Genomic DNA, 13,946 nt, shown 5'->3' on the forward strand with positions numbered 1-13,946 from the left:
TAATAGCACTGATCTACCAGAAGCAATTTATTATGACACCAGAAATAGCTATTTTCACAGTGGATGCTTGAAATGAAAACTTTAAAGCTTCTTTAAGTCTTGAGCTATAGCAAAGTATTCAACCAGCCAGCCAAAATAGCTGAAGGGAAATAGGAAGGCCACATGTGGAACTAATTACTCATGTAGAGGCTATGACAAAGAACATTTCTCCAGACTTTTCATGGGGGCTTCACTTTCAGGAAGTAACTCTAATTACTGTTCAAGTCTCGGCAGCCTGCATGCCGCTGACAGTTCCAAGAAAAAATGAACCTATTTGCCCTTTTCTTGGTCTGAAATGCCAAAATAGAAAAGCACAACTAGAGTCATTAAAAAGAAAGAAAATAAGCACTGGCTCATTACATTAGCTTCCCGAGCAGAATCCTTTTTATAAATTTGGTTTTTCAGCCTTCACAAAAGAGCAAATTCTGTGTCTACATTAACTCGCTCTCTGTTGGCTGCAGTGAAACTGTACATCTTGACTTTTTACAGCTTTTCCATACTGGGGCCCACTTCCTGCCCAGTTGAAGAAAAAAATCTGGCCTGAAGATGAAATGACTGCTTAACATTACACTAAAACATCTGGTACCATTTTATACACAGACCCATGTCTGAGAGCAGGCAATTCTAGCGGTCTCACCAGCGGCACAGTGCATACCCAAACCTCCCCAGGGTGACATCATCCCATATATGGACTCTCAGGCCCAGCCCTCCCCCTTTTCCTGGTCCTAAATTCATTGCCAGATCCCCAGTCTGCTGCAAATGTGCCACGTCAAGACTGGAAATCACAGCACTTCAGTGTGTTTCAGTGAGTGCTGCAGAGTGTGAGGGAGAGCCGAGCACAACCCGTGATGCAGGAAGGCAGTTTTTCCCCGAGACTAAAAGAGGATTTAAAATAAATAAATAGACGCGTCCGGAGATCCTGCTCCGTCGCCCCAGTGTTCAGACTACCTGTTCAGGACAATGCTGTTGTACAGTAGTCTGCACATTGGTTAGACTGGGCAAGGGAAAGCAGCGGCACGGAACTATTGGGGACGCAAGTTGCTCTTGCCAAGGAGAAGACACTCATTGCTCGTTTCAGATCTCATATACAGTATTTTTCTTCGCAGGTTTTGCACACTAGGGAATAAGAAACGCTAAAGGGACACTGTGAAAAAGGAGGACTTCAGAGTAAAGCGGGGAAGACATTCTGGTAAGGCCTACTTTGGAAGAACACCTGGCCTATGACCTGGCGAACCTAGGTGACTCCCCTCCCCCCTTCCTCCAGTCATCACTGCAAGAAAGATGGAGCTCTGATGGTGCACTAAACCCTGTGCAAGAAATGAGAGAGGTATACTGCCTAGAGGTATATTACCTAGAGAAGTGTACAAGAGTAGAGTTAAAGTTGGTAATTTTTTTTTTTAATTTAAAATAAAGTATTTTTCCCCCACAAAGTAAAAAGGTAAATTTAATTTTTTTTTTTACTTGTAGCCTTCAGTATAAATATTTAAGGAGTATTTAATTTTATTTTTCTAGGCTTGCTAGAAGTATGTATTCTGCCTAGCTCCTGTTGTGAACTATGATCTGAAGATCGATTTTAAAAAATTATTTCCTTTTAAAGTAATAAAACAATAGAAAAGAATGCATGAATAATATTTTAAATTATTATAAAACATATTATACCACCTTTGGGAAAACTGTACTTAGATTTTCATATGTAGTTGAAACTTCTTTGCAAGTAACTTATGTTATATGTGCTAATGAAAACTGGGAGGGAAACCATAGGAAAACTGACTACTCCATGGTTGGCTGCTGCCATGTAGAATACAAAATCTTTGACTGTCAGGAAAAATTACCTCTTAAAAGTTCAGGATGTGATGGGAAAAAAAAAAAAAGAAATCAATAAATAAATAAAAGGGAAAAAACAGCTTTAAATCCCGATACCTGGCCAGCCATTGCATATGACTGATCAGCACCAATTGATTGTTGCCGCTCTCGTGTAAACTTTGAATCACTGATAATTCTAACGTTCAAAATGATAAGTTACTTTGTCCTGAATCCCACTGATAAACATGGAATTTGTAAACGAATGCAGAAGTTTGCTTTGGTGAATTTCCAGCTGTCCTGGTAGGGGAAAAAAACCCTCAGGCTGAATGAAATCCCCACGGACAAAATAATACAAAAAGTCTGGGCTGCAATTTGATACCGGCCGAACTCCAGAGTCAGCTCTCCTAAAGTTAACACGAGTAACAAACTACTGCAACGGGGGAAAAAACCCATCTATATGGCTCTCATTATTAACAGGAAGGCTTGGAATAGCTATACTATAAAAAGATCAGCATAAATATGCAGCCATTACTAGCATTATAACCAGGCGGTTTCGCAGAAGGCATGTTGTGTTTTTAGGCAGCCTTGATGCTGTGCTTTATTTTACATTTTTAAAATATGTATATTGTGATTACCTTTCCCACTGCTCCTTCGATAATCAATAGAAGTGCTCTTGGGGAGAGCTGGTCGTGGAGCATTACTGTGACAGCGCCTTTCTGGCTGCCTTAAAGCCCACAGAGCCAGAGCTAGCACAGTCATTTCCCTCTGCCTCCCACCAAAGCTTATGCCTTTTGACTAAAATACCTCTTTTTTTAATGTATATATACACTTCGAAGTTATCCGCCCTCTCTCCCCTTTATTTTGCAGAAGATTATTTTTAGGGTTAAATTAGTGGGGTTTAATCCCTCATAGTACGAGCAGATGCAATTTTTATTCTCATCCTGCTTTAAAGTGGAGTTACAACAGACAGTTAAATGTGGTTATTAAGAGAAAATCTGAAGCGACAGGAAGAAATTAAAGGAACGGAACCAGATTCAAAGTTGCATTAATATTTCTCAGTCTCTGAGTTCTGTTTAAGGCATAGTAAATCTGAAAAGTTTTATGACTTAGGTTTTGCTTAAGCGGTAGAAAAGCGTTTCCAAATCTTGTTAAGAAACTCGCTCGGTTTTGCTTTCAAGGGGAATACGATCGTTGGCAAATACTTTTTTCTCTCTAATGCTTACTTGCAAAGCTGCTGGGGCTTTTTTTAATAATTCTGATCTAGAAATTAAGAAAGGAAATAGTATTATCCAAGGAATAATAGGCTCTCCGTGAAAATAGTGCTTCAGATAGTCTGTGTTAACTTCTGCTAAATAAGCAAGGGCAATGAAAACATATGGAAGTAGTGTTTCTCTTATCTCTAGTCCACTATTTGCATTAATCTTTATTTTAAATGACCTTTCTGGATTTAGGAAGTGATTCCCCTCCCATAGACCCATGACTCCTCAAAGTTACATTTTTAGACTGTAAGGCTGAGATGGAGGAGGCCCCCTTGGCATGGGGCTTGGAAAGGAGGGGGGAATTCAGTGTGCAAAGCAACAGATATGGAAAGAAAGCCTGTATTGTTAGGAATGAATAAGGAAGTATATCGACTTTGGCTCAGTAACCAAAACATTTTCAAAGTGAATTAAGTGACTCTGTGGTTCTTAAAGCAGTGCTGTTTTAGTTGAAATAATTTCTAGTTGATCATAATCACAGAGAAGAGATTTCCATAGTTCTAAAACAAGAGGTTTTAAATATGCATGTCAACAAACACAAGATAGCTGCATATAAATATTTCAAGAGAAAAAAAAACAAACTAGAAACCAAAACATCACCAAACATTGCTTTTTGTAAGGACTAGAAAAATTAGCAGGACCCAGTGCATACTAAACCACAGTGAGAGTTCTCTAAAACCAGGATGATACCAATGCTTAAGTCTGTTCTATGAACTAAATTATATTAATTATTACCACAAAATGCCCAAAGCCAGGAACAGCAATTTAAAGCCAATATGACCATTTAAATAGGTGAGTGTTTCAATATAACGGACTTTCTTTAATCTTTAAGGAGTGTAATTTTTTTTTTTTGGTGCACTCAACAAAATTAAATAGGGGAGAGGAATAAAGTATTTCAACCCTTTCGTAGCTATTCCTTTAATGTTAAAAAAAAGGAAAAAGAAAGAAGGGTGGGGGCAGATCAGTCAACTTTACAGAAATAAATATAGATCAAACAAGCATCCAAACGTGAAAAGAACTAGTTACTTTTAAAAAAAGCAATGTCATTTGACATTTTTCTGCCCTGTCATTAACTTGCATGTTGCCTTCTGTATTTTCATGCCCAGTGCTATTTAGTGCATCTGTATTTTCAGAGGACTAAAGCACTGCCACCCTCTCCACGCTCCTTGCCCCCCTTCCTGCACTATCACCATGTGCCCAGACCACCCAAGTATCATTGCTATATGGAAAATATTATAACCAAAATAGTATAATACCTCTATAAAATTCCAGGCTTCTGCACGGAATGTTAAATTATTCTAATCTTTCAACTGAATTCTGCTAAGCAGATTGGAAAATGAAAAACCCTAAACCTTAGTGTGCTGGATTTTCCTTAATATAATAATTTTTAATCAACAGTATAACTTTACTTTTACTTGTAAAAGGCTTTGCTTCCTGAACTGTACTTTATTTAGGAAAAAAACAAATCTTAACTGAAATACTATTAAGGGTCAGGTTTAAACCTACAAAAAGACAGGAAATGCCACAGCTAAGAATGAAACTTTCCTGAATAATGCTACTGTACTTCTGTACTGTATTTTACGCAGCATTGCAAAGCAGTATCTAAAAATAACAACCTTCCCTTAAATAAAATCTCCTGATCACCATTGGAGAGAATACAATACTCAACTCAGTTTCCAAGGTACCAATATTTAAAGTCAGATCCCTAACACAGGTTTTCTATAAATATAATACTAGCAATCATAAGATTTTTATTTTTTTTGTTACGAGTATTCTAAAATATTCTCAAGCCCTTTACTGACTCAGTGAGCCAACCAGGCACAGCACCCAAAAATGTTGAGCCCTTTTAGCAAGTTTACCACAATTGCAAGGAATTTCAGTTTTTAAATAAGAATCAAGTGCAGATAACTATCCAGTCATTAGCAGCACTCAAGGCATTAACTGAAGGGAAAATAAGTTTGCCTGTGTTTGAGATGTAAAGCTCTTTGCTGACTCTCTGGTGAATTGTCCTTGTGTACAGTTATTAGAAAGACCGCACAAACTTTCCACTTACGACTTTCCTTCCAGCACAACGTCCCTGGTAGTTGTTAATAGAAAACCTATTATATAAAATGCAGACTTTTATTCTTCCAATCCTTTTTACTATAGATTGCCAATGAATTTTACTGTAAAATTCTTTGCTAATTCAAGAAGGATGCATAGCACAGAAAGTGAGATCTAATTTTCTTCCAGGCTAAAGATCTTTAACAACTAAATGAAGCAGTTAAATGTGATGAAATCTATGAAACAATCATTGTATTATATTTATTTTTAAAGTATTTCTAATTTGCCACTTTTGTTTTTCTTCAAAATAGCAAAGTGGGTAGGAAGACATGTCAACTTAAAGCATATTTTTAAAATTTTACTTAGAGCTACAAAAATTTAAGTAAGCGTATTATAAAGGAAAATTATTTAATGTATCGGAATTAATTTTTCATGTCTGAATTGGCTAGCCATGTTTTGTGTTTTATTCATTTTTTTAAGATATGTTATTCCACCTTGTTAGGTTCAAGGAAAATTTTATTCATATAATTGATAAACTTATACACTCAACTTGCGAATTACCTAAAACGTATATTTTTCTTTATGGTAAAGTAATTATTAGAGCCAGAACACCTGAATAATCACATATTCATTTATCATTAGTCTAGTTTAAAACCTCAACACTACCCCCACCTTTAGCCTGTTGGTTAATGCACCCTTTTACAATCAGTTTTCAGGCTGCTGTTCTGTATGGAATATGTTTGAGAAGGCTTTGAAAGCACCAGTTTGTTGTTACCTATGGTGGCACTAGTGAGTAACAGAGATTCAAGAACACCATTATGAACCAGAGACATTTAATCTGTACAGACAATTGATACAACTATTCTTTTCCCCTCCTAATGTTCCAGAGTGTTTTATACCTTTTGAAACAACACCCCAGTGATGTGGCAAATGTCACCGCAAAGCTGGATTAGAGTCACTGGGTGTATTCCATTTACAGAAAATTCAGCCAAGTAGCACATCTTGTGATGTGAAATTATGCAATTTGCATGCTTTTGATCTATAATACAGTCTATATTTAATTAAAAAAAAAAACAACTTACTGAAATTTTACAAGGTCAATTCATTTTCTTACAAAGTACTACGCAAAAATAATACGCAAAACAAATACTAAAAGAAATATCATACATGTGTAGCTCTTGCATATTAGCAAAACTGATACAAAATGCAACCAGTTTTCTTTCCAGTATGTTTCCTATAATAGGGTTAATGTGCAAGTGGCTTCCTCCATTTATACAGAAAGGTTTTTATTTTTAACATGCCAGATTATTGTACTTATCTGCTCCTAGAAAATATGCACTGTATAAACATATCCTTTATCTTGAACTTCAGTATTTCTGTGCTTCCATGAAGAGTAAAAACATCTGGTTAAATTACCATGTGCTAGTACAATCTGCAGGCAAACCCCTGTATGAATTGCATATAAAATAAACGCTGGCTTCAGTTCTTTTCGCTTTCCCAAATGTGCAGTGTGACCAGTCTGTTGAAATCGCACCCCCGATGTGTCAGCACAACGATAGCTCGTGTACCGAAACGCTGCTTTTCTGAATAAAATCCAGTTCTGTTCCTGTTCTACAGCTCCTAATGCTTTAAAGTTGAATTCTGTTATGTGTGTTCCCCCCCAACAAAGCCCCCCCAAAGTGGATTGGTACAAAGTATTGCACACCAGCGGTGATGGCTCCAAGGGACTGGCTGGACGGAGTTGTCATGTGTCTGCCTGTCTACACTTGCTGTGCAGAACATCCTCTCACCTGTACAGCAGGCACAGACAGGCAGTCGCATGACAACCCAGCCTGAGGGAACAGCCGCCAGTGGGAAAGCGCTCTGACACCCCAGAGCACCTGCACCACCAGCTCCAGCCACGAGTCACTGGATCCCAGACGGCCGGTCAGTACCAAGCCGCGTGCTGCAACCCACCCAGGGTCAAACACTGCCTATAAACGACAATAAAACCCACTGCTGAAATTTTTACTGTGCTTCCTATAGTACTCTTTTCCTAGTTGTTCTCATTAACTCACTAACAGTAAGTTTTATTTATATGCAGTTCTGTGGCACCTACGTATGTTTTGTCCTTCCATTTACTTCCCAGGCATAGCTTGAGCAACTTGCATTATTAGATTATTGCTGTATCAACCTCACTGACATTCCTGCCTGCCACAGAAGCTGCTAGCAGTTTGTTGTGGGGCAAGTTAATCCTGTAAACATACACAATGTCACACCTTAGAGTAACTTCTCCCCTTTCCACTCTCTCATCTCCTCACTTACTTTTGTATCTTGCTCCCAAATCTCACATAATTTTACAATTGGGACTAAACCGTGAAATTATAATACAAACTACATCTATCACCGGATGTTGACAATGTTATCATTTCCTATTGAAACAGAACGGAAATATTTTCTTTGGAAATAAGATCAAAGAGGACTTTCACGATAAATGTAAATTTCACATTTTTAGAAGTTCTAATCCTAGAGTGCAGCTTGGCATCCTTTGCACACCAATAATGCCAGCAAAATCTCTAGATGCTTTAGAAAGAATAATAAAATCACATTCTGTGACCGTGCCCTGTAAAAATGCTACACAACTTTACAAATGGCAGCCATTTGTTTACATAGAGAACTTTTGGATTCACAAGCATTCTGCATTCCCAAAATCCATTTCATCCTAACAGAAAAGTGCCTAATTCACAAACTCTGTATTTGAGGTTGACTCTCAATGAACCTCTGTTAATGCTACTTAACAAGACAGTAACAACTGAAAGCTAAAATGCTCAGATTAATAATTTGTGTGTGTGTAGCTGTGCCTTACAACACTCCAGTCGGGATTACATGGAATACTCTAGGAAATAAAGCTGTATTTGTAGGGCCACTGAATGTGCTAATCTTGCACTTATTTACAGTAGCCTCAAAGGTGTACACAGTATTTCCCCTGTTTCATTTTTAAGGGGAAAAGCACAAAGTCATGGTCCTGGTCACACAGCAAAGTGATGAACACAAGCAACTGAATGCAGGATCAGAACCTAAACCAGGCTGGTACTCACAGAACTGGTACTGGAACTGCTTTAAGCACACTTTAAACATCAACTTGATACTTCCATAATAAGCCTAATATTTCTATAACAAGCCTAAAAAGCATTCTTAGGCACGGAGTCCCTCTCACCAGGAGTAAAATACTGTTGTATCTTTGACAGCAATGAAACCATGTCAAGAAATCAATTTTTTCTTTTGTAACACTGATATCATCAGCAAAAACTGAAGCCTTTTGCCAAAGCAACTTGTTTCAAAATGCATTCCACTGTGGATTCATCACTTATAAAACCTGCACCTCACAAATAAAGGAAGCAATTTACATCCTTCTCATGGCACTAGCAAGCAACCACTAGCACTCTGAGTGATTTTGATGTCAGAGTAAATTCCAGACTAGAAAATGGTCTCAGCTTACACTAGAGGGGGTACACAGCCCTGGAGGCCCCAGCAGGCACTGGCGTTTTGGAAAGTACATTGTCAGAGCTCTCTGGTCCAAAGCTGCTGCAACATTCCTTGCTCAGGGGTACAGGCACAGGGGGAACAAAGCCGTGGCTGTGGTAAGAGAACAAAGGTGAGAGCTGACTGCACCGTGCCCAGCTGCCATGCAGAGATTGGTGCTGCTGGGAGGGACTGGTGCAGCAGTGACCAGCACAGAGGGAGGACGGGGGCTCCAAATCCCCCTGGACCCCTCAGGGCACAGCCAGAGGCACAAACACGGGTGTCACTTCTCACATCCCTGACACTGTGAATGTCACTGGGGGAAACGCGCCCGCACAAAGCAGTTCAGTCGGCAGCTGAGAACAGGATGTGACAACTACCAAACCATGCTGGAAATGAGGAGAGTGCTTTAAGGAGGCAAAATGCAATTATAGAAATTGGAATTCAGCCAGGAGATTATACATTTACTTCGTTATTTTCAAAGCCCATAGTGTCTGTTTCTGAAACAAGTCACTTGTCTTGACTAACAGCCAAACTATGGCTTTGACCTTCTTCAAAAAGTAGCTAGAACAGACCTTACTCATTTTTTTTTCAGTAGTACTATAAAAGGTTCAGTACAAACAAACAAAATTTTTAAAAATTATAATTTTGTATACTCTTTACCAGGAAAACATAATCAAATTATACAGCTAATCTGTACTTAGGGAAGAACTTTTTCTACCAGCAAAGCATAGAATAGTACTATCCTATTATCTTCTCTTGCCACTCCATGAAATTTCTCAGTGAGCTGCCATATTGGTCTGAATGAACCACTGGCATTTTCATGACTCTCAAAACATAACTGTTTGCAATTAAGAGACATTACTTTAAAATATGTATACAGAAGTCACCCAGTGGCCATTTCTTTCCATGTACTATTCTGAGGTTGTCAGGTGACTCCCTCCAGCAGACTATCCAAACGAATTATTTATTTTTAAAGTTGCGTAGCACAAGACATACCATTAGCATTTTTAGGAATTTTTATATTCCACATAAAAAAAAAATCACACTCAAAAAAAATCTAAAAAAACTACATTAAAAGTTGCCACAGCATATCCTGGATGCACCTCCAACTGCCTGAGACAGAACACAGGAGGGGTGTTAATTCCCCCCCATCACTTGTTTTAGTTCCAGTTATCTGCACCAAACCTAAGAAAGGAAGTTCTCGTAACCTCAAGGTAGATCACAAAAACCAGCAGCTTCAAATTTTCAAATTCATAAAGTGACTTTTGCATTTCTTTCAAAGTATATTCCAGCAATTTGAGAATAAAACTTCTCCTCTTAACATCTGTCCCTTGGCTCCTCCCCTCTGCCTGGCACGCACTTGTCTTTCTGTCACAGTAAATACATTCGAATCCCTTTAAAACATAAATAAAAGGACAAGGGGCAAAATCTTCAAAATTAACCTAATTTGTCTCTCAATCTTAAGGTCTGTCCCAAAATAGCTACTGACCTAAGGAAAAAAAACCAACCAAACTCTACTGACCAGCACAGTTTCCACCATCAGCAGCGCTACTGAGGGAACTTCCTATGGCAAGGACCACACCCTGGATTTGCAGGGCTCAGGAAAGCTCTGACTCCACACATGTGCACTGCAGGACCTCTCCCCAGTGCTTCCAGAAAATCTACTGCAGTAAAACACTACACTAGTTCAAAGAGAATATGAATTGTCTGCAGTCCCCATCAACCAGGTCCCTGTTTTGCTGGGATCAACCAGTGTTATGATTATTATTTAGATTAAGATGGAAAGATTGAGTGATGTTTTACAGCTCATTTAAAACTTCCTCTTTACCTGGGGTTCTTCTATCCAATGAACTGGTTCACCCTAAAAACCATTACATTTTTGCTGGAAATACTTAACTTAAAAAAAAATTCAGAAAATAATAGGATTTCTTTTTAAATGTAACACAATTTTTCCAAGAACACCAACACAAACCTTAAAATAACCCACAAAGGTCTTACCGTAAATCCGACAGCACACACAATAATCCTATTTTAACCTTCAAAATACTGCTGGAGGGTTGGATACAGCACATCATTACAAACACCGTTGAAAAAGTAATTAAATAGAACAAACAAGTTTCCTACCAATACAGTCAATACAGTGAGCAACCTGGATGTCCTTTTCACCAGAGAAATGCTTTTGCCAGTTCCCACATTACTCACCTCAGATTTACTGATCATCCACAAAGGCACATTTTTTGTCAAATCTGAAAATCCATACCAACAGCTACAGAACTCTGCAGACAGGCTTTTCGTCATCTCAGAATATGAGGACGAAGAAGAACTGTTATCATTAAACCAACTGCTGGAGTTACTTTTAGAAGTAACTTTACCCAGATGATTTATGATCAACTTACAGGAGATGTGTAAGAGCAGCCCAAACAGGCATAGGAAAACATCCACAACATTTCACAACAGCCTGGGTTTTTTTGCCTTTTTTTCTTTTTTAGAGCAATGTGTAGAAATCACAGGAAGAGAGGAAAAAAGGAAAACAACAAACAAACAAAACCACCCCACACAACACCCTGTACTTGTTATCAGCATTTCAACAGAAGTCTTAGACAGTCAGCATTCTTCATGAATCAAAACAGAAATTCAAAGAACACAGCTAAAACCTTAAAACAATCTTCCTTCAGTTCAAGGCTGTACAAGTTGATTTAATATTTCTAGCTGGTATGAGAAGACTGAATTAGTGCTTTTCTTTTCCCCAGTAGTATAAAGTTCTTCATTCCTTACCTCATCATCTTTATACCAGGACAAGCTCTCCGCGGTCAGAACGAACCAGTACTCCTTGGATCCTCCCTTCATGATGCCAATGTTGTTGATGGTCAGCCAGCCTTTCCGAATGACCTATGCAAAGGTGCAGTCAGGCACAAGTTTAGATCATTACTCACTTGACATTACTCACTCTGCTGCTGTATTCATTCTTTTAAATGAAGACTTGCTAAATAAAGCATAGACAGGTGCATTTTTTCAGTCTCTGGCAAATTCAAGGGGTTTTGCAGGTTCCTATCCTTCAAAAAGAAAGTAATAAAATGAATATGTTTTCAGTCAAAAGGCTGGAGACGGAGAGAAGCCCAACTATCAGAATATTGTATTTAGAGCATGTATGAGTGTGTTAAGGATCGTGTAAACTTGAGGGTATTTATTTGCTGTACAACAACACATTGTAGAAGTCCATACAACTTTATATCTGACTATCCTGTTCTAGTCTAATTGCTAAGGGTCATTTGTAAAGCTGGATACTAGGAAAAGCACTTAGATAATGGCAAAGTGAGTGGCTTCTGCCACACATTGTGAGTTTTCAAAATGGGTCGTATCAAGTGACAAAGTGGAGAGGTCTTCTAGAGTTAATTTAAAATTAAGGTAGGAAGGGGTAAGGAGAGGGATGTGAGAGGTATATTCTTCTCCTAAGATAGAAGAGAAATAGAAAAGAGGAAGAAAAAGCCTAAGGCAGCAATAAAAATTAGGGGAGAAAATGGGTAAAACAGAACTTTATAAAACAGACACAAGCCAAAGACTTGTATGATCAAACATGAGTTTCTTGTTGGATTTAAAGAAATATTCGAGACTGACATTCCTCTCACAGGGCTTTACAAGACCACTAACTCCGCTGTCAACAACTCAGCAGAGAAGAACACGGTTCACCATCTATACAAGTTCCAGAATCAGAATTCACTCCCACTCACCATGTATGTTCAGGTAAGCTCCCTGAAAAATCTAAGAAAGCACTGATTTGGTTGTGAAGCCTCAGTAAGCAATAAGAGAATCGGACACAACTCCTGTAAAGAGACTCAAGGGTACAGCGCAAGCAGATTGGATGGAACAGCCTGTTCTGCAAAGGTTTCTACAGAAGTTGGTCAGAATTTTTTAATATTCATGTTCATTGGGGAAAAAAAACCACTAAGTAGAGAGGGGCATTAGTGAGTACAAAAAGATGGAATGCTTGTCTGAGTGCAAGTTAAGGGAAATGCACTGATAAGAACTTGATTACCCATCAAATCCTCATTTTATTTTACGATGTTTATTGAAGTGAACATTTAACAGGAAGCAAGCAACATGTATATACAGCCAGTGTACTGGCCTTCAGGCAGCTGGCACAGAGAAAGTTGTGGAACCAAATTAATTCTATTTTTTTTTCTACACTGAACCAGAGAAATGCCAAGGGAACAGATTTGCAGGAAAAGTAAGGAAATTAAGGCTCTCCATTCACCTGAACTTAGCTCTGCAGCACAGTGAGCTGTATTTGTACAGCAGACTAAACACGTCACAGCACATGGGCAAGGGTGGGTATTCCCACACTCGAAAGAAACTGAAATCAGAGGATAGGAGAGAGGATGCTGCTGAACCATTGTGTCTGCAGTTGAAAATGCAGTGTTGCTCTGTGCAAAGCTCATATCCACATACAGGAACCACAGCTGGGGCAGCCCCCCACGGGAAACTAGTTTGGAGACACATCTCAGAGAGGGTAAAAGATTTGAAGAGAGATGGCAGTGAGGATAAAGAGGCTGTTTCTAAAAGCAAACCAGTAAGAAACACTTGAGTAGCTGGTTCAAAAACTTTACCCATGTTGAGCACTTCAAAGGAAAGAGAAGTGACATTCTCTGCTTATTCCATCACTGTGACTGTATGGTCTGTAATGTTAATAAGCCCCGAAACACGTTAATAAGAGTCAAATTTTCTCCATTTGACAAGAACACATTTGTGGTCGAGGACTCAGAACAGACCAAGCCCAGGTTTTTAAATCTGAACTATGCAAGCCATTTAAGAAGTATAGTGAAATTTTTAATATTTCTAATGCAGGAACTACATTAGGTTGCACAGCTCCAAAAGACTGTCATGTGCAGTCCAACACATCTCCCCAGAGCAGCAGAACCATCACTCGGGGTGGACAGAAACAAGCTGACTTGCTAATACAAACACTGGTCACTGTCTCGTAAAGGAAGGAATTTGCCAGTTGTTTCCTCAAATATCCTGTGTGCTGAGGATTAGATCCAGCTGTCATTCCCACAAAGAGTGCTGCACAAAGAGCCTGACACCAACCTACAGCAATATCCTGGGTACGTGTTTTTCACATGTGCAAATTTCTAGACCTGTTCATCTGTACTCCTCTGGGAAAACACAGGGTCCTCTAAAATATCCTGGGCACTGGGAAAGCTCACAGCTATCTAAAATACCAAGAACCTGTTCCAGGGGGCATCAAGAGGGAGAAGATGAGCTCAGTATGCTAAGCCTCATGCTCTATTCATAGAATTCCTCCTA

The 13,946-nt window shown here is 38.8% G+C and overlaps 1 protein-coding gene across 7 annotated transcripts in view; it reads right to left on the reverse strand.

Moving 5' to 3' along the window:
- DNM3 (dynamin 3) overlaps positions 1–13,946 on the reverse strand; it is a 170,345-nt gene that overhangs the window by 109,141 nt on the left and 47,258 nt on the right. For all 7 annotated transcript variants that reach the window (XM_050306368.1, XM_050306367.1, XM_050306366.1 and 4 more), the window contains one exon: positions 11,421–11,534. In XM_050306368.1, the coding sequence (XP_050162325.1) occupies positions 11,421–11,534 (114 nt within the window). The remainder of the gene's footprint in view (positions 1–11,420; positions 11,535–13,946) is intronic.

Source organism: Myiozetetes cayanensis, unplaced genomic scaffold, assembly GCF_022539395.1.
Source record: "Myiozetetes cayanensis isolate MyiCay16 unplaced genomic scaffold, myiCay2020 scf12, whole genome shotgun sequence".
Classification (NCBI taxonomy): Eukaryota; Metazoa; Chordata; class Aves; order Passeriformes; family Tyrannidae; genus Myiozetetes; species Myiozetetes cayanensis.